The sequence below is a fragment of the Mesoplodon densirostris genome, chromosome X, assembly GCF_025265405.1.
Source record: "Mesoplodon densirostris isolate mMesDen1 chromosome X, mMesDen1 primary haplotype, whole genome shotgun sequence".
In the NCBI taxonomy this organism is placed as follows: Eukaryota; Metazoa; Chordata; class Mammalia; order Artiodactyla; family Ziphiidae; genus Mesoplodon; species Mesoplodon densirostris.
In genome coordinates, this window is record NC_082681.1 from 87511535 (window position 1) to 87538878 (window position 27344).

At 41.5% G+C, this 27344-nt stretch overlaps 1 protein-coding gene and 1 pseudogene across 1 annotated transcript in view; one reads left to right on the plus strand and one right to left on the minus strand.

Annotated features, from left to right (window-relative positions):
• Positions 1-946: 946 nt before the first annotated feature.
• On the minus strand, positions 947-9192 carry LOC132481682 (protein Abitram-like; annotated as a pseudogene).
• Positions 9193-12292: 3100 nt separating this feature from the next.
• The window catches only part of LOC132481683 (elongator complex protein 1-like), a 30385-nt gene continuing 15333 nt past the window's right edge, over positions 12293-27344 (plus strand). Inside the window, exons 1-10 of the mRNA XM_060086516.1 lie at positions 12293-12304; positions 13948-14100; positions 15808-15960; positions 17633-17714; positions 18611-18691; positions 21761-21846; positions 23960-24056; positions 24365-24455; positions 25528-25651; positions 26816-26909. Of these exons, the coding sequence (XP_059942499.1) occupies positions 12293-12304; positions 13948-14100; positions 15808-15960; positions 17633-17714; positions 18611-18691; positions 21761-21846; positions 23960-24056; positions 24365-24455; positions 25528-25651; positions 26816-26909 (973 nt within the window). The remainder of the gene's footprint in view (positions 12305-13947; positions 14101-15807; positions 15961-17632; positions 17715-18610; positions 18692-21760; positions 21847-23959; positions 24057-24364; positions 24456-25527; positions 25652-26815; positions 26910-27344) is intronic.

The following is a 27344-nucleotide window of genomic DNA, read 5'->3' on the forward strand; positions in this document are numbered from 1 at the left end:
TCATTCTTTTAGGTCTCCATCATCTTTTGCTGTTCAAGTCAATGATGATTATCATTATCAGCCATCACAGTCAATATTCACAAGATCCTGAAGAACCACAGTGCTACCAATTAGCTAGTCAATATTTTATTGAAGGAAACTTTAATTTACTGTAGGCCTTGGAGAGAAAATGGGATGCACTCAGCTTGGTTATGACCTTTATAAAATATTTCTTTATAAAAATCATCAGGGCCTTTCCGGGCGGCACAGTGGTTGAGAGTTCGCTTGCCGATGCAGGGGACATCAAAGGGAAAAAAAAAAAAAAGAAGCCAGTTTTACAGTGCTACACTGTTCAGAGTTGAAGGCCAAGCCATGGACTTAGAGAAAGTACACTGTACACCCTGCCTCTTCCCGGCAACCTTGGGGGCAGTTGGGGCAAAAGGGGTGGGACCAGACATTTTGGTCGTGTCACACTGAAGCAGCCTGGGTAAGAAAGGCCAGTTGTTGTTTTTCAACTTCAAAGTGATGGAAAATTGAGGCAAAAACAATAACCATGACATAATATTCAAACAGAATTACATCAAAACCTAGTATTTACTAATGGGTTACAGGATGAAGGGTAAATTATTTTTGCTTTTCTGTCTTTTCAAATTTTCCTCAAAGTGCTTTGTTTGTTGGTTTTTAATCAGAAAAATGCCTCTCACTTGCCAGTTGTTAGAAAGAGAAAAGCAAAAGAAGAACAGAGTGAGTACATGGGCAGGCAGATCTGGGAGGTTGAAGACAAAATGGAATCAAGGCTTGTTATGCAAGACAAAGAAGGAAAACTAGGTCAGGTGTTAAGATCAGGCCTCCCTGCAGATAGCCCGGTGTGAAGGATGCTTCAGCGCCTCTGGTTCTTCCATAGTGCACTAACTCATAGGCCAGGTAAGGATAAGAATGCCCTGTTGTTTTTACTCAATCTTAATCCTCATGGGGTAGCTGTTGTGGCATTGATGCGTTTCACCACTTCTTCATACTGTTTTTGTGTCAGTAACCCTTCTGTTATGCTTTTACTTTCTTCAAACTTGGGCAACACAATTTCAGTGTAGCCTTCGGTGGATGGCTAGAAGGGAAATAGAATACTTAATACTGTCAAACCGTAAAAAAAAAAAAAAACAGATAAAAAGTATGTGGATGGGATCTTACTTCCCCAGACCCTTTCACCTTCTCTTGAAGAATAGATGGCTTATGAAGAATGCTTTCATTCACTTCCATCAACCGTCCTCTAACACAGCTATTTAAAGAAAAAATTGCTTTGAAGAAAATTATTACCTTCTTTGTTTCCCCAAAATTGTGGTTAAAAAGTAACTCACCTAGACATGGTGTATTCTTCTCCATCAGAGCAGTAAATCTTACACAGAGGTGCAAGTTCTGTTAGAAACAGTGCCCCCTGATAATAAAAGGGAAGAAAATATTAATTGATGTACACTTTCACTTTTCTTTGTGAGGCAGCCCTCAGAGTTACAATAGGATATATTCCTGGAATTAGCGTTTTAAATAAAAATGACTTAAGTACAGAAAAACCATTCATTTATTCAAATACTTATATACTAAAAGCCTCTATGGGCTAGGCACCACCCTAGGCTCTAGAGGAAAAAGCAGACTAAGACAAATGTGATAACAGGTAGTTTAGTTACATATTAAGAATATATTTTATCTTAACTTATTATACTTTATATTTAACTGTACATGAGAAAGCTGCACATAGCCAAGTGTAAAGATTTCAAAAGGGTAGGAAAATCTTACCAATAAGCAGTAATATAAAATTCAACATTATAGAGAATGAAAGCAATATTGTACAAAGTTAGTTTCATTAAAATTCCTACATTATTGCCAGAAACTATCAAACTCTTAGAGGAAAACATAGGCAGAACACCCTATGACATAAATCACAGCAAGGTCCTTTTGGACCCACCTCCTAGAGAAATGGAAATAAAAACAAAAATAAACAAATGGGACCTAATGAAACTTCAAAGCTTTTGCACAGCAAAGGAAACCATAAACAAGACCAAAGGACAACCCTCAGAATGGGAGAAAATATTTGCAAATGAAGCAACTGACAAAGGATTAATCTCCAAAATTTACAGGCAGCTCATGCAGCTCAATAACAAAAAAACAAACAACCCAATCCAAAAATGGGCAGAAGACCTAAATAGACATTTCTCCAAAGAAGGTATACAGACTCCCAACAAACACATGAAAGAATGCTCAACATCTTTAATCATTAAGGAAATGCAACTCAAAACTACAATGAGATATCATCTCACACCAGTCAGAATGGCCATCATCAAAAAATCTAGAAACAATAAATGCTGGAGAGGGTGTGGAGAAAAGGGAACACTCTTGCACTGCTGGTGGGAATGTGAATTGGTACAGCCACTATGGAGAACAGTATGGAGGTTCCTTAAAACACTACAAATACAACTACCATATGACCCAGCAATCCCACTATGGACACATACCCTGAGAAAACCATAATTCAAAAAGAGTCATGTACCAAAATGTTCATTGCAGCTCTATTTACAATAGCCAGGAGATGGAAACAACCTAAGTGTCCATCATCCGATGAATGGATAAAGAAGATGTGGCACATATATACAATGGAATATTACTCAGCCATAAAAGGAAACGAAACTGAGCTCTTTGTAATGAGGTGGATAGACCTAGAGTCTGTCATACAGAGTGAGGTAAGTCAGAAAGAGAAAGACAAATAACGTATGCTAACACATGTATATGGAATTTAAGAAAAAAAAGTCATGAAGAACCTAGGGGTAAAACAGGAATAAAGACACAGACCTACTTGAGAATGGACTTGAGGATATGGGGAGGGGGAAGGGTAAGCTGTGACAAAGCGAGAGAGAGGCATGGACATATATACACTACCAAACGTAAGGTAGATAGCTAGTGGGAAGCAGCCGCATAGCACAGGGAGATCAGCTCAGTGCTTTCTGACCGCCTGGAGGGGTGGGATAGGGAGGGTGGGAGGGAGGGAGACACAAGAGGGAAGGGATATGGGAACAGATGTATATGTATAACTGATTCACTTTGTTATGAAGCAGAAACTAATACACCATTGTGAAGAAATTATACTCCAATAAAGTTGTAAAAAAAAAGATTCCTACCTTATTTTTATATTAGAACTTAACAGAGAAAAGAACTTCTTCATTAGGTCAATCATTAAGACTTTCTGAAGAAGGGCTATTTTTCTAATTAAAAAAATGCAATTTGAAGAATATTTGGAAAACAGAAAAGTTTTAAGTAGCAGATAAGTGTAACTTACCCATTATCCTATAACCCGCTAGCAAATACTACATTTTGACACATGTCTGTTTGTTGTGGTATGGTTATACTTCCACGTACTCCACTGTATGGATATATCTGGGGAGGTTCTGACAAATATCTACTGAGTTGGCCAAAAAGTTCATTCAGATTTTTCCCTAACATGAAAAACCCGAACGGACTTTTTGGCCAACCCAATACCAGGAGGCTCATGGGAAATGGATGCAAGCATGTCTCGTGTGTTGCCCTTTTTCCCAGGAATTTTTACTGCAGTGAACATCTGAGGTCAAGATGCTGTTCTTTATGGCCTCTTTCCCACTCACAACATTATTAGACGGCATTCAGGTGTTACTGCATGTGCTTCACTCCTCTGCCTGTGGGTACTTCGTTTCAAAATACTAGTCAGTGTGACTCCCCACTTTTGGGAGGAGGGGCTGGGGACTTGTCCCAGATGGTTTGTCTACCACTGGCTCTGTGTCAGAAAGAAGTGTTTTAAACACCTTTTGTCACCTCCCATGGGAGAATAAATGATGGGCAGTGCTGAGATGTGATCAAAGCTTATCTACAGTGGGTTCCATATGCAGGTCCCTCTTTGTTCCTCAGAAGTAACAAGAGTGTTACTATTTTGGACAAAGATTTATCACAGGAACATCACAAGCACTAACTGTTTTACTTGCAATTTGTAGACTTTTAAGAATGGTCTATGCTTTTTAAAGTCCACTTGCTTCTTGAATGAGGAAAAATCAATAATTATAAGGCAGGTTATTAGGGGCCTTCAGGACTACAAAGGGGAGTATAAACAAGGGTCTTCCAGAACACTGAGGGTAATTAGCAGAAACTGTTAGTATGATCTCAGTAAATGAAGGACCTAAATCACCAACTGAAACTTTCCTATCCAGGGGGGTTTGTCAGGATAGTTTAGTATGGTATTGAGTTGTCCTTGGTGTGATACCCTCCTTTAACAATAAAATGTCCATCCTGCCTAGGGTTGTAGAGGGCAGAGGTAACATTTTCTATAACTAAACACTACATGGAGGTAGAGGGTGTAGCTAGATGTGTATTAAATTGGCAGTGATTTAGGAATGGGAAATGATACGAAGCAAATACTGTATATTTTCTCAGATTGATTTTTTTTCACTACCTCAGGACTTTTTTTACTTTTAAGTTCACATGTGAAAATACACGATAAAGAAGTATTGATCACCTAAATTTTATAGAATTCGAAATACTGGCTTATCAAAACTAGAAAGGACAAAATATCTTGTTATATTGGTATTAGAGTTGTTCTTTCAAAGGCCCAGCTTCTCCATCCTTCATCCTGGAGGTGATAGGGATGGTGGCCCAGAAGCTAATATGACAGATAATATACCTTCTGAAATACCTCATTTTGGGGGGCTGAGAATTTCTTTAGAGTTTACGTAGTCTTAAAATCATCTCTAACTGCCAGGGAAGTATGCTGAGCATACTTTACTGGGTTCTAAGACTGGCTGGCTCTATCATTATTATGATAATAGAGGATTTAAGTAGAGAAATACAGGAACATACCTGCTTAAATTTCCCAGAGACTTTGTTCTGAAGTCTGCTACAATTGGTACTGATTAGATAGGAAATGCTTTTAATTGCTTTTCCATTTTGAAGAACTAGATGGGATCCTGCCAGTGTGATGACACATTCTACGAGGAGCAAAAATTGATCCTGTATTGCTTGGTATGATTCTTCCTCCCATAACACCATATTCCTACTGGCACAAGAAGAGCTGAGCTGACATTTGTTTACTCAGCCTATCATTTCCCCCATTTTCCTCGGGCTACTATTGTAGCTTAACTGAAGAAAAGAATGCAGTAATAAAAATGGAGAAAATGGGACTGAATTTCCCTCCCCAAAAGGGAAGAGTACCAGAGGTGTTTAGACAGCACTGAGGAGAAAGAGAGAAAAGTAAGGCATGCTGGTATGTACAGGATACCATATGTGCTTCTACCCTAACCCTCTCCATGGGCTTGGGCAATTCAGTGGTTAGGCACAGGCTGGTTACTTGAGGTAGTAGCCAACTGAGGGTGTGGTCCTCCATTTGGATGCCTGGGTAATCAAGTTTATTTGTTTAGTGAAGGCACTGAAAGAATCATTCTTTTTTTTTTTTTTACATCTTTATTGGAGTATAATTGCTTTACAATGGTGTGTTGGTTTCTGCTTTATAACAAAGTGAATCAGTTATACATATACATATGTTCCCATATCTCCTCCCTCTTGCGTCTCCCTCCCTCCCACCCTCCGTATCCCACCCCTCTAGGTGGTCACAAAGCACCGAGCTGATCTCCCTGTGCTATGCGGCTGCTTCCCACTAGCTACCTATTTTACGTTTGGTAGTGTGTATACGTCCATGCCTCTCTCTCGCTTTGTCACAGCTTACCCTTCCCCCTCCCCATATCCTCAAGTCCATTCTCTGGTAGGTTTGTGTCTTTACTACTATCTGACCCCTAGGCTCTTCATGGTATTTTTTTTTCTTATATTCCATATATATGTGTTAGCATACGGTATTTGTCTTTCTCTTTCTGACTTACTTCACTCTGTATGACAGACTGTAGGTCTATCCACCTCATTACAAATAGCTCAGTTTCGTTTCTTTTTATGGCTGAGTAATATTCCACTGTATATATGTGCCACATCTTCTTTATCCATTCATCGGATGATGGACACTTAGGTTGTTTCCATCTCCTGGCTATTGTAAATAGAGCTGCAATGAACATTTTGGTACATGACTCTTTTTGAATTATGGTTTTCTCAGGGTATATGCCCAGTAGTGGGATTGCTGGGTCATATGGTAGTTGTATTTGTAGTGTTTTAAGGAACCTCCATACTGTTCTCCATAGTGGCTGTACCAATTCACATTCCCACCAGCAGTGCAAGAGTGTTCCCTTTTCTCCACACCCTCTCCAGCATTTATTGTTTCTAGATTTTTTGATGATGGCCATTCTGACTGGTGTGAGATGATATCTCATTGTAGTTTTGAGTTGCATTTCCTTAATGATTAAAGATGTTGAGCATTCTTTCATGTGTTTGTTGGGAGTCTGTATACCTTCTTTGGAGAAATGTCTATTTAGGTCTTCTGCCCATTTTTGGATTGGGTTGTTTGTTTTTTTGTTATTGAGCTGCATGAGCTGCCTGTAAATTTTGGAGATTAATCCTTTGTCAGTTGCTTCATTTGAAAATATTTTCTCCCATTCTGAGGGTTGTCCTTTGGTCTTGTTTATGTTTTCCTTTGCTGTGCAAAAGCTTTGAAGTTTCATTAGGTCCCATTTGTTTATTTTTGTTTTTATTTCCATTTCTCTAGGAGGTGGGTCCAAAAGGATCTTGCTGTGATTTATGTCATAGAGTGCTCTGCCTATGTTTTCCTCTAAGAGTTTGATAGCTTCTGGCCTTACATTTAGGTCTTTAATCCATTTTGAGCTTATTTTTGTGTATGGTGTTAGGGAGTGATGTAATCTCATACTTTTACATGTACCTGTCCGGTTTTCCCAGCACCACTTATTGAAGAGGCTGTTCCTTCTCCACTGTACATTCCTGCCTCCTTTATCAAAGATAAGGTGACCGTATGTGCGTGGGCTTATCTCTGGGCTTTCTCTCCTGTTCCATTGATCTATCTTTCTGTTTTTGTGCCAGTACCATACTGTCTTGATTACTGTAGCTTTGTAGTATAGTCTGAAGTCAGGGAGCCTGATTCCTCCAGCTCCATTTTTCGTTCTCAAGATTGCTTTTGCTATTCGCGGTCTTTTGTGTTTCCATACAAATTGTGAAATTTTTTGTTCTCGTTCTGTGAAAAATGCCAGTGGTAGTTTGATAGGGATTGAAGTGAATCTGTAGATTGCTTTGGATAGTAGAGTCATTTTCACAATGTTGATTCTTCCAATCCAGGAACATGGTATATCTCTCCATCTATTTGTGTCATCTTTAATTTCTTTCATCAGTGTCTTATAATTTTCTGCATACAGGTCTTTTGTCTCGTTTGGTAGGTTTATTCCTGGATATTTTATTCTTTTTGTTGCAATGGTAAATGGGAGTGTTTCCTTGATTTCACTTTCAGATTTTTCATCATTAGTGTATAGGAATGCCAGAGATTTCTGTGCATTAATTTTGTATCCTGCTACTTTACCAAATTCATTGATTAGCTCTAGTAGTTTTCTGGTAGCATCTTTAGGATTCTCTAGGTATAGCATCATGTCATCTGCAAGCAGTGACAGCTTTACTTCTTCTTTTCCGATTTGGATTCCTTTTATTTCCTTTTCTTCTCTGATTGCTGTGGCTGAAACTTCCAAAACTATGTTGAATAAGAGTGGTGAGAGTGGGCAACCTTGTCTTGTTCCTGACCTTAGTGGAAATGCTTTCTGTTTTTCACCACTGAGGTCGATGTTGGCTGTGGGTTTGTCATATATGGCCTTTATTATGTTGAGGAAAGTTCCCTCTATGCCTACTTTCTGCAGGGTTTTTATCATAATTGGGTGTTGAATTTTGTCGAAAGCTGAAAGACTCATTCTTGTCAACCAAACTCTTACTATAAATAATACCATCTCAGTACAGTGGAAGATAATCACTTAATGAATATTTATTCAATACAAGACCGTACCAGGCTACAATGCCAGAAAAAAATTTTTTTTGATAATTTAAAATTCCCAATTTGCTTACTGGTTAGAGTGTTGTAGTATACAGTGGTCCTCACAGGGTTTTCCTTTGACATCCAGAAGAAATGAATGAGTCTGATGGCTGTTGAGTCAATATTTAGTACCACTGTCTGTCTAGTACTTTCTTTGGTTCATAGAGGTAGTTAATTATGAAGGCTGGACACATACATCACTGGTATGCCTTCATTACTCAAAAAGATATACCTAAAGGCTTACCATAAAGTATTTAAAGATATCTGGTCCAGATGGAATCTTTCATTCAATGTTAAAATGATGATTAACTCTTTGCTCCACCTTTTTTTATCCTCACTTTAAAATGAGTACAATCATTATTTCTATTAGAAAAAAAAAGTGATTAGTAATGTATTCTTTATTTAATTTAGTAGCATGTTTTGTTGGTCGATTTTAGAGAGACGAACTCATCCTGGTTCGCCCAGGACTGTCCTGATCTTAGCACTGAAAGTAATGGATTCCAGAAAACACCTCAATCCAGGGTAAACCGGACGGTTGGTTACACTAAGTCTGGCTAATAAAACGTATGCTATTGCGAAATATTTCAATATTGTAAAAGGTGAGTACACCTATTGTCCCTAAATGAATGGGAGGAAGTTGGGTTAGAGGAGGGTCCCCAACGATGCTCTCATCACTGATATTTGCTGCGTGCACAGAGCTGTACAACAGGATACCTACTTCTAAGTGGCAAATGTGTAATACCAGCGACTTCCTTTAAGTAAAACTGTTAGATTCTGCTTTCTAAATGCCTCTACTCTAACCCACCCTCTTCTCTCCATCCCTATGCCTCTACCTTAGTTTAGACCGCTACCATTTAAATCAGTTTATGTATCGCCTCTTCTTGGAGGACTGAGACCCTCAAATCCCTTTAGGCACTCATGGAGATTGCAACCCAGCTCCTGCCTCCCTCGGGGATCTCACCTTAGTCTACCATCTTCCCGCAAGCAACCCACCCTCGTGAACTCGCACTGCGCTCGCCCTACCCGGCATGCACCCTTCTGTTTTCCACGTCTTTGCAAATGCCATTCCCTTGGCCTACAGGGGAACAGAGAGATCCAGTTCCTTCTGACGTGGGGAGGAAGCGCTGGGGAGGGCGCGTGTGCCTTATGATCTGTCATCATAGTCCCTATACTGTCAGGCAAATTGGGCCCAGATCCACCGCGGGCTCCGCAGCCCAGGCGGCCTCAGGGGTCTTGGGCTCGGTAGCCATGGCGACCTCAGGTGCTGCAAACCCCGCCCCCTGGGAACCTGTACTCTTCCTCCCGCTTGCCACGGAGGAAGGTGTCTTTCCGGCGTGTAGCCCGGGACACGCGCTGTGCGCACGCGCACTGCTCCCCAGGCTCCGCAGGCTCCACCCACCGGTGCCCCTTACTGAGCTTTGTGGTCTGACGTCAAAGCGGGGTTCAAACACGATAGGCTAGTCAGCAGGATGTAGGGATAGGGGGCAGCGGCCAGCGCCGCTCCTCACAAATCTTTGCGGGGCGACGAAGAAGGCAGGCTACGGCCCCTCCGCCTCGCCGCGTCACTCCCGCGCCGCTCGGCGCGTGTCAGGGTATCTTCGCTTGCGAGTACGTGTTTCGCCGGTCGCCCCTCCGCCCGGCTTCAGCCACTGCCGGAGGGGGTCGAGCGGCCCGGCGGCTCGGAGACCCAGTGCGCGTCACGAGAGCTCAGAAGCAGCGGACAGGGAGAGGCCCGTGCGCAGCCCTGGGCGGACGCGCCGCTGTTTGGGGGTCCTCAGAGCGCGGCGTAGGTGAGCGTTCGAGCGACCTAGCTGGGGTGGGGGCATGGAAACGGGCCCTGTCCGCCAGAGGGTGTCCTGATGAAGGGGACCCTCTAGCGCCCAACCGCTGCCTGCTGCTGGTCTGGGAGTGAAGTGCGGCTTGACCACCTCTGCCCTCCTTGAGTCCTCTTTCTGCAGACTTGCCGCCTGCTGCACTCGCGGCCATCAGTGGGCTCTGCGCGGCGCGGCAGGAGGAGGAATGACATGCTGCTCCCCCAGCTGCACACTTGCCCAGTCTCCGGATTCCTTGCAGTTGCGGACAATACCGCCGAACCAAGTAATGCACCAATTAAAGCGCAACAATGCATGATAGAAGGTGACGGTAGTAGAGAGAAGTTCAGGTACTGTGCTGCGAGTCCCTTCTCGCATCTGCAACTTTTCCTTGGAGATGTTGTCCCTGTGCATTTCCATGTAACGTGGTATCTTATGTGGCCCTCTCCCCCGTTAAGCTGTGACCTCTGAGGAGGCAGTGACTGTCAGTCATCTCTTGTCCAGACTAGCACTTAGCAAGTGCTCAGTCGGTATTTGATGTAGGCCACAAACCGGATCGTAGGTTTACGTACTATGTAAAGGATTCAAACCGTACACTGACAGGCAGGGCAATAACCAGTGAATAGTTTACCGTGAAAGTGTGGGCAAAAGGGAAGCAGACACACAGTTTCAACTTGGAGGACAGAGAAAGTAGGAGTGCCATGTCCCCAGAGGGGAAACTAGTTTGGTGGAGAATAGCAGGTACTTCATTTAACAGGTTGCATTTGATGTGCTTTTGAGAAATCCTTGTGGTAGCAGCAGGAGGTTGAGAATGTGAGCTTAGTGTTCAGTTTAGGGAGGGTCAGGGCTAGAAGTTTAGATCTACTAAGCATATTAGTGACCTGTTTGGTACTTGTGGTCATGGACATGATAATTAGCCAAGAGGTGGTTGGATGAAGGAGCAAGGGAAGAAAATAGAGGAGTTGTCAGAAATTTCAGAGAGGATCCAGAATTGATCTATGGAGTGGAAGAGATCTTTAGCGCATTTAAGGGCTGAGAAAGGATGAGTCATTTGAGGGCAGGGGAGTTTGGAGATTGCGGATGTAAAAGAAAGGGTACTGATAAGCCAAGGTCCTGGGGGAGTTTGGAGGGTTCTCCTTTGCTGGTCTTGAAAAAGAGTAGGACACTTCTGAGAAGGTAAGGGAATAAGGATGATAGGTGTGAAATTTTAGAGAAGTTCATTCTGAGGCTGGAAGGGTTGGGGAGGAGGGCGATGAATGATGAGCTGCCCTTGTGTCACCAAGTCTAAGCTTGTACTGCTCACCACACGACAGGCCAAGAATCGAGACACGAGTTGCTGGGGCAAGGAATAACGACTTTATTCGGAAAGCCAGCAAACCAAGATGGTGGGCTCGTGCCCCCAAAGAACCATCTTGCCTGAGTTAGAATTCAGGCTTCTTTTATACTAAAAGGGGAGGGAGTAAAGTCAAACATTTCCTGGTTCCCATCAGCCTCCAGAGATACCCCTCTGGTGTTAATTTCTTTTTCCCTGCAGTCATTCACAGGTGGGCCTGGTCAGGATGTTTCTTGTGAGCTAAACAAAAGTATTTTAGCTTAATGCTCATTACCTGGGAGTCAGGGTTCTGAGAGTTGGGTGATTATGTATAATTTAAGCTTATAGGCTGCATCCCTTTAGTGATTAACTTGTAATAGAATACAAAAGGTTCTTCCCTATTACACTTGGCCGGTGATTTTGAAAGCTCAGTGATTTGAGAACTCAGGTTGTTTGATATGTTTGTCAGTCAGGGTCCAGTCAGGAAAGTAGAAACCACACAATATTTCAGCAGACTTTAAAACGAAGAATTGGTTAAATAGCTGCTGGAGGAACAAAAAGCAAAAGGGAGCAGTGAAGTAACTAAAAAAGTAAACTGATGGAAGAAGTTACAACACTTAGCTAGGTCTGAGGATCAAAACAAGGGAAGCCATTGGGGTTATCATGACCTAACCTTGGAGGAGAGGCATTATAAAGCTGGTGTTGATAACTCTGGAATTCAGAGGAGGAGCTCCCTGTTACTAGATTTCAGGCACCTGGAGGGGGGCACCTGCCTGGTTAGTGCTGGTACCTCTGGGGTGCTTGTTATCATGCTGGTCATGGGAGTGCTAGAGGCTGGGACCAAGGGCCCCTGGAAGGATGAAGGCCCACTGCTGGGGCGATATTGACTGAAACAGCAAGGTAACCGGAAAAAGGGAGTCCTCCTCAGCTCCTTCTGCCTTTGCCTTCCAAATTCTTATGCTGGGGTTCACGGACCCCAGAGCTCCACAGATTGTTGGTGAATAGAATCCAAGTTCACAGGGAGACATTTTGATGCTCTGATCATAACAATAACAGCATAATTATTATTAGTTAAACCAGGATGAAATACACCTGGTCTTCTGTTGCCTGTTTTCATCTCTTGCTACTCTGTCCCGTGTTTACTCCCCTCTAGTCAGACATCCTCTCATCTCAAATCTACCCATCCTTCCAGATCTACGTCAGTGGTCATCCTTATGTTATCTCAAGATGAAAGATAATGTAATTTTTGTATGCTTTCAAAAACGCAAGCTTTCTATATAGAATTAGATCTAAATAAAAAGTCTTCATGGTGTAATACAGGTTCAAATAATTTCTAGAAGTTCTTGAATATAAATGTCATGAAAGCTTACAAAACCATTGTTTGCCTTGATTCTCTTCCTCGCTTCCACCATGTGTGGGCTTGCCTTCCTCTTAACCCACATTTTATGTTGTCTCACTCATACTACACTTAATATTTTATCTGCTATGTAGTATAAGGATTAACTCATGTTTATTCTTTCATTGTCATAAGTATGAAATGCAAGATGAGAGAATTCACCTTGGATTAAGGTGACAAGAAGGCCAGTGTGGACTGTGTAATTGTCACCCCTAACATAAGTTAGGGACTTCCAATTACAGTATAAACCTTAAAGGGGTCTGGATATAAATATACAGCACGTTAACTTTTTTTTTTTCCTCTTAGATAATGCTATACGTTAAAACAAGTCTGATTTTGCCAGACCAAAGTAGATTTCCTATTGATCGTTCTTTTCTCAGCTTTTCTATTGCCCTGGTGAAAATCAGGCCAGGAAAGTGGAGTAATGCGAAGTAGTTATATCTGGTTATCAAGCTCCTCGACTTGTTGGTCATCATTTTGAAGTATACTGTTGTAATTTCATAGTGTCTTCTTTTCTCCCTGAGAGCAATAAATGCTTTTCTTTTCTTTTTTTTAAAAAAAATATTTATTTATTTACTTATTTGGTTGTGCTGGGTCTTAGTTGTGGCACTCGGGCTCCTTAGTTGCAGCAGGCGGGCTCCTTAGTTGCGGCATGCATGTGGGATCTAGTTCCCTGACCAGGGATCGAACCCGGGCTCCCTGCATTGGGAGTGCAGAGTCTTAACCACTGCGCCACCAGGGAAGTCCCATAAATGCTTTTCTTTATTTCTATGTTTGATTTCAATTTTAATTTTTTAATGAAGATATAGAGCCAGTTTATAAATAAATGTAGTTGGTGGTATTAAAGTAATTTTATTTTCTTCAACTGCCAGGATATATATGTGGATTTTTATATTATTTTGTAAATCTGTCAAGTTATGAGAACATCCTCATGTGCAAAAATAAAGTGTTTTCTCATTCATTGTGTTCTTCTCAACTTTCCTGCAGAATAACTGATGTTAAATCTTTTTTGAAGAAAAAACTGTGAAATTGAGAATCTTGCCTCTTTCAAAGAGTGAGACCGTAAAATAGATTTCAGAGCCTCAATTTGTAGACCATAGATTTACACAATTGATTATGTTGCTACTACTCATCTCTGTGTGGGTTCAGATTAGATCATTTTTTTTCCTTTTTTTTCTTGGTTACTCTAACTTGTCTGCTCCCTGAATCATTTTGCTTATATTGGAGTGTCATTTATCGCTACTAAGCTGTTTCTATTTCTCAGAGAAATTAAAGCTTCATCAAGAGATATTTGTATATATGTGCCACATATATACAAATAGTGAGGGTGGGAAGGAGGGAGATGCAAGAGGGAAGAGATATGGGAACTTACGTTTATGTATAACTGATTCACTTGGTTATAAAGCAGACACTAACACACCATTGTAAAGCAATTATACTCCAATAAAGATGTCTAAAAAAAGAGATATTTGTACTTTTCTTTCAGGAGTCGCTTCATCATGAGTTATTTCGGAGCTTGGAGTTCAGGGATATTCAGGCTCCAGGGGAACCTCAGTGCTTCTCTCTCCGAACTGAACAAGACACAGTGCTCCTTGGCTCAGAACATGGACTGATAGAAGTAGACCCTGTCACAAGAGAGGTAAGTTACTGATGGAGGATGCTAGCACTTGGCATGACTCTTGACTTGTCTTTTTCCAAACTTGCTTCCCCAAATAGTATGTCCTTTAAATCTTTCTGAATTTATGCCCCGCCAAATGAATACTCCCTTCACTTTATTTATTTATTTATTTATTTATTTATTTATTTATTTATTTATTTTTATTAGTTTCTGCTTTATAACAAAGTGAATCAGTCACACATATACATCTTTTCCCACATCCCTTCCCTCATGCATCTCCCTCCCTCCCACCCTCCCCATCCCACCCCTCCAGGCGGTCACAAAGCACCGAGCTGATCTCCCTGTGCTCTGCGGCTGCCTCCCACTATCTATCCACCCTACGTTTGGTAGTGTATATATGTCCATGCCTCTCCCTCGCTTTGTCACAGCTTAGCCTTCCCCCTCCCCATATTCTCAAGTCCATTCTCAAGTAGGTCTGTGTCTTTATTCCCGTTTTACCCCTAGGTTCTTCATGACTTTTTTTTTTTAATTCCATATATATGTGTTAGCACACGGTATTTGTCTTTCTCTTTCTGACTTACTTCACTCTGTATGACAGACTGTAGGTCTATCCACCTCATTACAAAGAGCTCAGTTTCGTTTCTTTTTATGGCTGAGTAATATTCCATTGTATATATGTGCCACATCTTCTTTATCCATTCATCCGATGATGGACACTTAGGTTGTTTCCAGCTCCGGGCTATTGTGAATAGAGCTGCAATGAACATTTTGGTACATGACTCTTTTTGAATTATGGTTTTCTCAGGGTGTATGCCTAGTAGTGGGATTTCTGGGTCATATGGTAGTTGTATTTGTAGTGTTTTAAGGAACCTCCATACTGTTCTCCATAGTGGCTGTACCAATTCACATTCCCACCAGCAGTGCAAGAGTGTTCCCTTTTCTCCACACCCTCTCCAGCATTTATTGTTTCTAGATTTCTTGATGATGGCCATTCTGACTGGTGTGAGATGATATCTCATTGGAGTTTTGATTTGCATTTCTCTAATGATTAATGATGTTTCCCTTCACTTTATACTGATGTCATATTAGGCATAACTTAACTAGTACCCTATCTTTTAGTCTGCTTCTGTTTTAATCTAAGTTGGCAAAACTCTGACATTGTATTTTGTGGGGGTGCCCTACTTTTTACCCTTTCTACCATGTAAATACTGTCTATTAACAGTTCTCAAGTGGGAATGCAGATGAAAATTTCCTGTAGGGCTTTTTAAACTGTTTCAGTCACCATCTCATACCAACTAAATCAGAATCTTCACTTCTGGAGCGTGAGCGTATGTATATTTAAAAGCTCTTTAGGTTGATTCTGATATCTTCCCTTAACTATATTTTGCTACTAATGTATTTTAGGTGATTACATTCTTAGTCCCCTTTCCCCATACTGTGTCCATTTTAGGAAATCATAGTTAGTAGCTTCATGTTTTATTGGATATTTTCAAAGATACCAGGCTTTTATGTTTACGTGGCACAAAGGTCATATTAACTGTGTTTTGTGTTAAAGATGGTAGTGTTGTGATATTTCTCAAACGAAAGTTTGGGTTTTAATCTAGGAAAAAACATTTTAGAAAGCTTTTATATTATAAAAGAAACATTAAAAAGTATTTCTGGAAGTGTTATGAATTGTTCTTGAAAGTAGATTGACTTAATTTGCTTATTTGTTTGTTTTGGTGAAAGGTGAAAAATGACACTCCTTTGGTGGCAGAAGGCTTTCTCCCAGAGGGTGGAAGTGGCTGCGTTGTTGGTATTCAGGAGTTGCTGGATCACGAGTCTGTGTGTGTGGCCACAGCCTCTGGAGATGTCCTACTTTGCAATCTCAACACACACCAGGTAAGTGGAAGAGACCAGTGAGGAGGAAATCTTAGGCATCCTCAAATGCCTTTTTTTGTTTCATGTCACTAGTTTTTCGTAGAAGTTTAAAATGTCAGGAGCCATAATATTTAAGCATTTTGCAAATTTAAGTCTTTGCATTATATAATTCTTTACAGAAAATTGTTGGCATGGCTTTAGCTATATTTCAGGATTCTTCTAAAAGTCAGTTTTGTCTACTGCATTTATTAATTAGAACAATCAGAACATTCCAAATAAGAACTAACAAAAACTCAAACCTGGCCATTCTTGTATGGTATAGCTCACCTCTTACTAGAATCTGATCCTGAGTTGTAACCTTTATTTCTCGATTTATGAAGTCTTTGAAGTGTTTATATGGCTTATGTTTTCTTTTATGAAAGCTGAGTAAGCCTCTCCTTGATGGCTAACTTTAAGAGTCCCTGAACTACAGGTGCTAAGGTGATAATGCTATCATTATGTGCACATCTTATGACTACCAGAGAAGATAGACTTCAACCATTTGCCTCCTTCTCTACTTAGCATAAGGCTGAGTTTCTGGATTTCTATTCTCACCTTCTTGACAGCTTTTTAAACTTTGTTGATTACTCCCTTAGTTGTGATCTCTTTAACATGGATGTATCACAATCCATATTACTAATCATAGGATAATAATAGCAGCTGACATTTATTAAATGTTTACAATGCACCAGGCACTTTTTCAAGTGTTTTTCATGCAAAATTGTATTTAATCTTCACTACAACCTTATGAGGTAGATTGTTGTTTTTCCATTCTTCAGAAGAGGAAATTGAGGCACAGAGGGCTTAAATGACTAGGCCAAGGTCAAACAGTTATCAGGTGGGATTTAAACCCTGGCAGTCTAACTCTGGCACCTTTGCTTTTAACGGTTCCATTTAATCAAACAATAAATCTCGTTCTCAGTTCATGGTGAGAAATATCAAAGCCATAACTTAATTAGTATTTCTCACATTTAAAAGGTATGCTTTTACTTTCAAAACATTTTGTAGAAGTTTTTCCTAATTACTGAGCTCCTCCAATCCATTGGTCTCCACCAGATGGTGCTGATCCTCCATATTTGTGGCATCACAGTGTCTGCAAGACAGAATCCATGTTCCTTACTGTGCCTTATAAGACCTTTCACTATCTGTTCCCCAAATTCCTTTTTAGCCTCACCTCCCACCCCCATCATTCCTGTGTGTATATATACCTTATGCTCTAGTTGCAGCTGATTTTTAACTGCTCTTTTTAACTGCACATTTTCCCCCCCAGTGTCTGCCTCCTAGCCCTATTCCTACCCTTCAAAGCACCTCCTCAGAGAAGCTTTCCTGAACTCTCTGGGGCCATTTGTCAGTCTCTGCTCTGAGCCCACACTTAATTCCCAGAGACCACGGTTACATCCCTAACCCTGCTGTAGAGGCATCTTTTATCTCTCTTTTATCTCCTTAACGGGAGGAATGGAGTGGCCGTAGTCACCTCCAGTCCCTATGGTCTGTGTCATGCCTGGTCTTCTAATACGTGTTACTGAATAAGTGTTTACTGAATAATTTCACCTTTGTGTGTTTTGTTAATTGTTTTGATTAAGGTCATAGTAAATATTTACTGAGACGCTTATATTTTCATATCTCCCTTAACATTTTGAAATGTCTCTCTCAGCTGGAATGTGTCGGGAGTGTAGCCAGTGGTATCTCTGTCATGAGTTGGAGTCCTGACCAAGAACTGGTGCTTCTTGCCACAGGTAAGCATGTCACTGGTCCCTAATTCTTGACTTTTATAAAACATGACTCCTAATATCTCACAGGCTTAAGTTTTAGGGTGCTTAAGTTTCAAAAAAAAAAAAAACATTTCTTGGAACAAGGATACCAGCATGATAATCTGTAGGGAATGTGGTGTTTTTGAGTTAAGTGTTACTTCTTAATATATCGTTTTAGAAAGTTGCTGCTCGGCTTCCCTGGTGGTGCAGTGGTTGAGAGTCCGCCTGCCGATGCAGGGGACACGGGTTCGTGCCCCAGTCCGGGAGGATCCCACATGCTGCAGAGCGGCTGGGCCCGTGAACCATGGCCGCTGAGCCTGCGCGTCCGGAGCCTGTGCTCCGCAGCGGGAGAGGCCACAACAGTGAGAGGCCCACGTACGCAAAAAAAAAAAAAAAAAAAAAAAAAAAGTTGCTGCTAAGGTCCATAGTTACGGTTTAAAATGTCAGCAATATTTAACCTACTCTAAGAGGAAGAGTTACTACATAAAATAAACTGATTCTAAGAACTGCTCTCCCAGTCCTATTTTTTTCCCTTAAGTCTTTTCATTCCAGATGAGTTTCTGCAAACTAGCACCCTGATGAGGTATACATTTGAAGAGATATCTTGCTGACTAAATCGTTGAAGTTAGTGGAGGAGGGCTATGTGGACTTTAATGTTAGCTTGACATACATAAATAGCTGAGAATAAGCACTAGGTGACGTACCCAGTCAAAAGTTCTTTATAAAAATGAGAGTCAGAACATTTTGAATAAGTTCTGTCTTCCCTGTTTTGACTATAAGCTCCTCCACTCCAGCTCAGTAGCTTCCAGTGCTATAGATACTTACAGAATGGCAGATTTGCTAAATGAGAACAAAATCATTCTTGTTTTTGCTCCCCCAAGGTCAACAGACCCTAATTATGATGACAAAGGAGTTTGAACCAATCATGGAACAGCAAATCCACCAGGATGATTTTGGTGAAAGTAAGTATAGCTTTGTTTGAAACATTTTGTGACTTGTCTTGCACACTAGTAGGCACGTCATAAGCCCAAGGAACTTAAACCCCTACTTAATTCACTGTCTGATAGCCCAATTCCTTTAGTTCATTCCAGATTTTAAAAGGCATACCTCTGGCGCCTCTCTAAGTCTCAGAGTTGGCTTGGTCAATAACTTGGGGAATAGGGATCTGTGCTTAGAATCACCTGGGTAGTTGTTGCCCAAACCCCAGGACAGGCTTAGCCGGGGTGTTTAATGAAAAGGACTGTACTAGCTAGAATAAGGAGAGCATTTCTGAGGTACAATTTTGGGGAGAAGATAAGAGAGGCAGGATAGAGAGCTGATTTTTGTTCCTACTGATTAGACCTGAATTTTCATGGGAACCATCATATTGTTTTCCTGCTAAGATCTAGCTGAGGTGATATGGGCATTAGGCTGTGGAACTATTGAAGGGGCGATGCTTATTGAGTATAAGAAGCTCTGGCCAACTTGAGGGCACCAGGTGGCTGGCCTGATTGAGGTTCTCAAGGATGGGGGAGATGGTATTTTAACTTTTGCTGAGGTCTAACCTCATGACTTCTCGTTCTACTAAGTAAGAAATCATTTAGAAAGGTGCTACTCATTTATTCATTCAAAAATAATTTGTTTGTTCAGAAATAATGTTTGAGTAGGTAGTATGAACCCAGCAGTGTGTTTGGTGCTGTGGCTAATTCATCTTTTCCCTTAAGGAGTCAATAATAACAGGATGTGCAGGTATTAGGGTAGCATAAGGAGAGAAAGGGAGTAATGGGGACGGAAGACTTCCCAGAGGAGGCCGACTTGAGCTGAGTTTTGGCTGATTTGGTGTTGGGTAAATGAGGGTTGAGGGTGGGGGAGTGGTCCAAGCAAGTGAATTAGTTCATTCCAAGGCAGGGATGTTTCATAGAAGCCTTTGACACAGCATGGCTTATTCAGGCAACTATGAGTACTTCAGCATTGCCTAGTGACAGGACATGGATGTGGAATGAAATAAAGGGGAGGGATTTTGATTAAGTTTGATAGGGAATTTGGACATTAAGTTATAGGAGATCAGTCATTAAACGTTCTGATGATGCAAGATTGATTGATTGGTGGAGAGGGAAGAGACGAGACAGGGTTACCTGGTAGGAGGTTGCTGCAGGAATCCAGGTGAGAGATAAAGAAGGTGGGTGTGGGACTAGAAAAGGGAAAAATGCAGGAAAATTTTGATTCTCAATGAGGATAGGAGTACATTTTTTGGAATTACGGGAAACTTTTTTTGAATATATGTGCATGGTCCCCCTCCTGCCCTAGCTAGTTTGAGAAATACCAGTTTAGAAAGTGAAATAAATAGGCTTTGGGTATGTAAGGTGAAGAAGAAAGTTTAGTAGGACTCTAGCCAGAAGCTCAGGTGGTGGAAATAAAGATGTCAGTATCTGAGAGGGAAGGTGGGGGAAGTGCTGGTCTGTAAAGGGTGGGTGATGAGTTCCTTTTTGGATTTGTTTAAGGGCGCTATGGGATCACCAAGTAAAGCAGGTGAGTAGAAGGGGCTGAAGCTCAGGAGAGGCCAGAGCTGTGGACTGGGAGTCATTGGCATGTGGGGAATCTTTACAATCTTGGGATTAGATGTGCTTGCTCAAGGAGCAGGTATGGTGCTGGATCTAGGGCCCAGGGTGGGACTCTGGGGCATCCAGCTTTGAGGATAGTCATAGAGGTAGTAACCAACACATCTTTGCATGGGAAGGTGCTCTGGGCCTGGCTCATCCCACCGACTTTCCCATAAGAAGTCTAATAGAGTAAATCAAAGGAGAGGGAGTCCAAGTCAGGGTCTTAGGTCTCAGAAATGTATTTGTCAGTACAAAAAGTCACTCTGTGGAGTGGTGAATAGATATTTTTCTTCTAACCGGGGTGTCGACAAACTTGTTCTGTAAAGAACTGGACAGTAACTGTTTTCCGCTTTCAGGCCATATGGTCTGTGTTGCAGCTACTCAACTCTGCTGATGTAGTATGAAAACACTCAAAAGACAGTACATAAAGAAATGGGTATGGCTGTGTTCCAATACAAGTTTATTTGTAAAAGCAGATGCAGGCTGTAGTTTACTGATTGCTGCTGTAACTCCACCACCTATTATCTGATCCCACTGGAAAAGTTGTCTTGCTTTGCTCCTTGACCCTTTATCTCTCTGTGGAAACTTTCGGATAGAAGCCCAGGGGTCTGCACCAGGATAGGCACTACTGTTTGTATACAGCAGCAAGGTATGCTTTGGGGTACTACAATACTTGGATGTGCCCAAGCAGAGCAGACAGGAAACGGTCATGCTGACCCATAATTTATAGGAATTATAAACAGCCCTGCTTCGTCAGAATCAGCATCAGTTATAGGAGGGAAATATTGGGTCCTGGATCTGGCTGATGCTTTCAGGGGCATCTCTGTAGTACCTCTTATAGGTGGATGCCAAGTCCTACCTTCAACAACAGAAGGCTGCATTATTTCAGCAACTCTGACTTTATATTTTAGGTAAGATCAGCATTATAATTTAGAAAGAAGCCCAGCCTGGAAGGCAGAAGCCCTGTGTTCTAATTTTGGCCTCTGTCACTAGGGGGTCTCAGTCTCTGTCTCTGTGAGGGGTTGAGTTCCATAATCATGGTCTCCTCCAACGCTAGCAGGGAGGTTGGATACATTTAGTGGATTGAACACTTACAATCGGAATTTTATTCCCAGCTCTTGTCTTCTTGAGTTTTATGTTTTGTTATCTGTGGACGTATTGCATAGATTCTTCATGTTTCATTCTCCTTGTAAACTGGGGATGGATTGCTGACTGTCATCAAGGGGATTTATATACGATGGCAGTAGAGCTCCTTCCAAAATAAGGGCATTTCAAAGTCTTCAAAATCACTTCAGCATATAATATGGAACATAAGTTTTTAAAATATTGACTGCTGGTCAATTTATTGAGAGGTCTCAGAGGACCCAACTTCATGAAGAATAGCTATGAAACTGCATTTATTTTGTTTAGCTTATTGGTTGTCGTGCATATTCTCACTCAGTTGTTCTCTAGGCAAGTTCATCACTGTTGGCTGGGGCAGGAAGGAGACGCGGTTCCATGGATCAGAAGGCAGGCAAGCTGCCTTTCAGCTGCAAATGGTAAGGTTGGTCTGATGGATAAAGAACCTTCTTTGGAACAAATAGAAGTTCTGCTACACACCAGGAGCTCTTAGGTGTCCAGGTGTTACCAAAAGTGGGGTCCGGCTGCTCGCCGCTCTAAAGCCAATAAAGAGGCAAGGTTGGTGGAAAGGAAAGTTTGCTTTATTCCGCTGGATGCCAGCAACCGGGGGGTGGGAGGGTTGGGGGCGGATTTTTGTGCAAAGGCCGACTCCCCTCCCTGACAACAAGTGGGCAAGAGCTTTTATAGGCCGAGAGAGGGGGCTATATGCAGAAACAGTACAGGCAGCTCTGACAGTCATCTTGAAATTGGTCATGTGGTGGCCTGACCAGCATCATCTTGATTATTAAGTACAGTTAGTCTTTACTTCCAGGGTCGGTTTGTTCCCATTTCTTTGAGGCCAATTCTCGGATTTGTGGCAGCTTATGTCATGGCCACAGTCTGGTCATCATGTAGTTAACTTCTTCCACCCAGTGGGGGTTTCAGTATCTATAAGACAGTTCAAAGGATATGGCTCAGAATATTATCTATAGCCCTTGAGGAGGAACTAAAAAGGTCCTTGACTGTGCTTAATGACTAAACTATTATTATGTAGTCATGTTGGACTGTTTTCCTTTGTTTCTGCATTTTCTCACTTCTCTGATTAAACTTATTGTTTGGCTAAAGGTTTTCTGCAGACAAAAGGCAGGCTGAGGACATGGGGTGGGGTGGGGGACCATAGGGTCCTGCTCTGTTTCACAGGTAGAGGGTGTTAATGGACAGATCTCTTCTGCTCTAGTAAAACTGAAGCTGTTTAGAGACCTTAGGGAATGAGTCATCCTAGAAAGATCCTTTTTTCCTTTCTATTGCCAAGTTGTTTTGTTATTCTTTTTTTCACATAGAGAATAATTATCACCAATATTCATTTAAAAAAATAAGTCATCACAGACAGAAATGAAACATTCTGTATCCCTTCCTGATACCCTTCCCCTTCCTCCCGAGAAGGAGCTGCTGCCCTGCATTCACTGTTGATCATTCACATGCATGTTTTTATCCTTTTCCTACATATGTATATATTAGTCTTTTTTTTTCTGATTTCCCTTCCTGGATGAAACTATGTTTTCCTTCTTTCTGGATACATTTTGAAGATAGAGCTACAGGATTTATTGATAATAGATAGATGTAGGGTAAGAGAGAGAGAGAGGAATTGAGGATAATCCCCAGATGTGGGCCGGAGCAAATGGAAGCGTTTTGTCTGTATTATATGTGGAAATTTCCCTGAGCTGACCTTCTAGGATAGATGGAATCATATACTGCCTGCCGTTACATTTTCCATCCTTACTTTATTTCTGGCTACATTCCGTGTAACTCATATTGTCTCCTAACCCTTCACTAGAGGAAGTTTGTGTATACCACAGGGCGATTTCATTGAGAATAAATCTTGTTAGGCTGCTGTGTATTCCCTACTGTGCAGCTTGTGGCACTAGCACCATTCCGACTTAGCCTATCACTGGAATGTGCTGATGGATGCTCAGGTGGTCATTTGTCCCCAGCCCCACAGAATTGGCTTCTGTCTTCAAGGCTTTCGGGACGGAGGTGCAAGTGGCACTGGAAACCTTTCTTCTTTCTGTGCTGCAGAATGCGGAGCTTGTCCATGTTTTCATCACTGCTGCTGGCTTTATCTCCTCTGGCTCTTCCCTGCCCACCTTCCTCTCATCTTCTTATCTCTTCTGTGCAGAGTTGCGAAGTTTACCCAGTGAATGAAACTCTACCCGCTTAAATTTAGACAAACATAAATTTCCTTGTATAGTTACCTGATAGATTCCTCAGCTCGTTATTTTTAATATCTAGATCTGTAGCTCTTTTTCCCCGTTGCTGTGCTTGGAGGCCACTTTTTAATGCCCAGAGAAAGATTTTGTTTTGCTTTGTTAAGTTCTTTTCTCTCGATTTCTGGGTCTAAGGGCCCTTCTGGAAGGGTTCCTGAGGATTCTGTGAAACTCGATTTCTAGATAGCTTAAACCTTAAATAAAAGGTTTAACTTTAGTAGCCTGGGGCTTGTTTGGTTCTGGGCCATTTAAGGCCCCCAGTAACATTTGTGGTTTTTCCTCTCTTTAGCACAAGTCTGCTTTTCCCTGGGATGACCATAGACCACAAGTTACCTGGCGTGGCGATGGACAGTTTTTTGCTATGAGTGTTGTTTGCCCAGAGACAGGTATGGAAATAAGTTTTTCTTCCTTTTGCTTTGGGGGTTTTCTTTCATTACACCCATGAGGTAACGATGTGCTGCTTTAGGTGTTAAATGAATATAGAGCTAAGAATCAGAAGAGTTCTTTGAGGCTATTTGGCCCAGCCTCCTACCTGTTGGATACGAATTTTTAACAAGATTCATCTAATTGGCTTTGTGAAACCACGACAGTTTTTATTAATAAGGAAGGTGTTTGGAAGTTCGGACTTGACAACATTTATCACAATGCTTTAAGTTTTGCTGTTGTTGTTTTTCTCCCTCTATCTACTACACAGGGGCTCGAAAGGTCAGAGTGTGGAGCTGGGAGTTTGCTTCACAGTCAGCCAGTGAGCCTGTGGCAGGACTGGGACCTGCTCTGGCTTGGAAGTGAGTGGGAGAAGAAACCTTGTAACTTCTTCCCAGAGAATTTCTTGGTACTAGGGTGGGAGTGGTGGTACCTATTGAATGTGGGTGTTTATAAAACACAAAGAGATAATTACTTTTTCTCATTTGGCTGTAAGCCCGTATCTTTCTTTTTTTGTTCCGTGAAGTCTGAATGTGGTTTGAATAGTAGATTCTGAGCTTCACAGACCTCATCATTCCAAGGCCCACACGTTTTGTAGGTTATAGGCAGGGCCTACATGAAGCCACTGTGTAAAACAGAAAGTGGTGCTTAGAAGGAAAGTTGCAGTCTGTGAATTTCTGTGGGGCAGCAGAGCTTTGGTGAAAACTAGGAAAGGGCTTCCTTTCTCTGCACAAACTCCCACACTAAGGGGACCTGTTTGCTGAGGAACACGTGGGCTGGATTTGGGCCCTATTCACCTGTTGGCCTAGTACCCTTGTGCAGGTCACAACCTGCTTGTGATATATGGCTGTCCTGATTATAGATAGAAGAAATATTTCCTGCCTCAGTAGCATCTGTTACAGGCAAAACCTAGGTCTCTAGGTTTTAGACATCTGTTTCCCACCAGTATTTGAGTGGCAATTGGATGACAGAGGAAAGAGAGAAATGTATTTGAATTAAAACTAGAGACAAATATAAACAATATGGGGCGATCAAGGTGTCTTCAGTAGATTGAGAAGTCTTTAAAAATACCTACCTGAGTTGCTGAAGTCATATAATTGAAGGAGAAATAGTTCATGGTTTTATAGGACATTATACTGGGAATGGTTTAAATAATTTATTGGTTCTTTTAAAAAGTCACCCAAGTGCAGTCTAAATCTGTGAGTCTTTGTGGGCAAATAGAGCCCTTGTGCAAATCAGAAAAAGGCACTATGTCCTCTGGGCAGATACAGTCCCACACTAGGGTGACTGCTTGCCAGGAAACATGGGATTTAAAACTTCCTTGGATGGAGGCTTTTTGTTTTTGCTGAAAGAATTGTTTCTCTGAATTTCATCTTGTTCTTAGCCATCTGGATGAGCTTTTGGATGCTCCTAACACTCTGGGTTTGCTTTAAGGCCCTCAGGCAGTTTGATTGCATCTACGCAAGATAAACCCAATCGGCAGGATGTTGTGTTGTTTGCGAAAAATGGACTTCTCCATGGACATTTTACACTTCCTTTCCTCAAAGATGAGGTTAAGGTAGGTGCCTGAGTTGTTCTAGCATCACATTTAGAGGACTTTCCACAGCCATAGAGAAGATTTGTATGTGATATGGGTATGTAAATAGAAGCCCCAGAGTAGACTAATAAAAATAGTGGCTTCCTATGACTGAATTATTTTTACAAACCAAATTGTTTTTCCTAAGGAGATTTTGCAGAGAAGAAATAGCATTCCCTTCTCACCCTAGGTAAAACACAGAAAGGAAATAAAAATGTCAGTTTTTATTGTTCATTTTGACAAAAGCATAATTCTTTCAGTGATAAAGATACTTGTCAGGTTTTTTTTTTTTTTTTTTGGTACGCGGGCCTCTCACTGTTGTGGCCTCTCCCTTTGCGGAGCACAGGCTCCGGACGCACAGGCTCAGCGGCCATGGCTCACGGGCCCAGCCGCTCCGTGGCATGTGGGATCTTCCCGGACCGGGACGCGAACCCATGTCCCCTGCATCGGCAGGCAGACTCTCAACCACTGCGCCACCAGGGAAGCCCTACTTGTCAGTTTTAACATTTAAACCTTAAGGAGGTTGTGTACCATTTGGATCTTTGCTGGAGCGGAAACAAATCATGGTAATTTTTAATTGTGTAAAAATTTAAATATATTAAAAGTTGGGAGAAGAGTTTAATGAACTCCCATGTACCTATTACTTACTTTCAACAGATATATACCAGCATTTTGCAAAATTATTTTCATCTATTCTTCACTCTCTGCCCCCCCCCCACCCCCGCCACACACATACACTTTGTAAAAATTTCCTAGGGTTTTAATTTTAAAAATCATATTTTCAGTATTCATTTCTTTAACAGTTGAGAACATTTTTCTTTATATAAGCACAATTCCATTATCACACCTTATAAAATTAGTAATAATTCCTTAATATTACCTAATACCTCGTCTGTATTCAAATTTCCCTGATTGTCTAAAAATGTCGCCTTCATTTGGTTAAATATTTAAACATAATGCATTTTTTTGAAGTCCTCTACATATGATGACAGAGATTTGTTTAATAACTCCATAGGTTAGTAATTTACAGCTAGGGATCAACTCAGGTGTGGGATTATTTGACTTGTGAGAGCAGGGAATTTAGCTCTCATAAAGATTTTGAGGTAAATACGTAAAGGCCAGTGACAGGTCTTTTTTCCCTACTAGGTTAATGACCTTCTCTGCAATGCAGATTCCACTGTGCTTGCAGTATGGCTGGAAGACCTTCAGAGGGAAGAAAATTCCACTCTAAACACCTATGGTAAGACAGCTCTAGTATCTCAGCCTTCTGCCCCATAAAATGTAATTGAAAGTAGTAGGCCGTGGAGTTTCCTTTATCCCTTTCACTTAGTCCTGTAATGGAATCAAAGATAACTGAGGCAGGTAGGTAGAGATGAGGGAGTGGTTAGCTTTTGATGGGAGGGATTTCAGTTATGTATCAGGCAGGGTCTCTAGAGAAACAGAATCAGGGTAAGCTGGCTGGTTGGAAATTCAGTGAAGAGTTGATGTTGCAATCTTGAATCCAAAATCTGTGGGACAGGCCCACAGTCTGGAAACTTGGACAAGATTCTGTGTTACAGTCTTGAGACAAAATTCCTTTTTCTCTGGGAAGCTGTAGTTTTTGCTCTTAAGGCTCTATAAACTCTTTGGATGAGATCTGTCCACATTATGGAGGATAGTCTGCTGTACTTAAAGT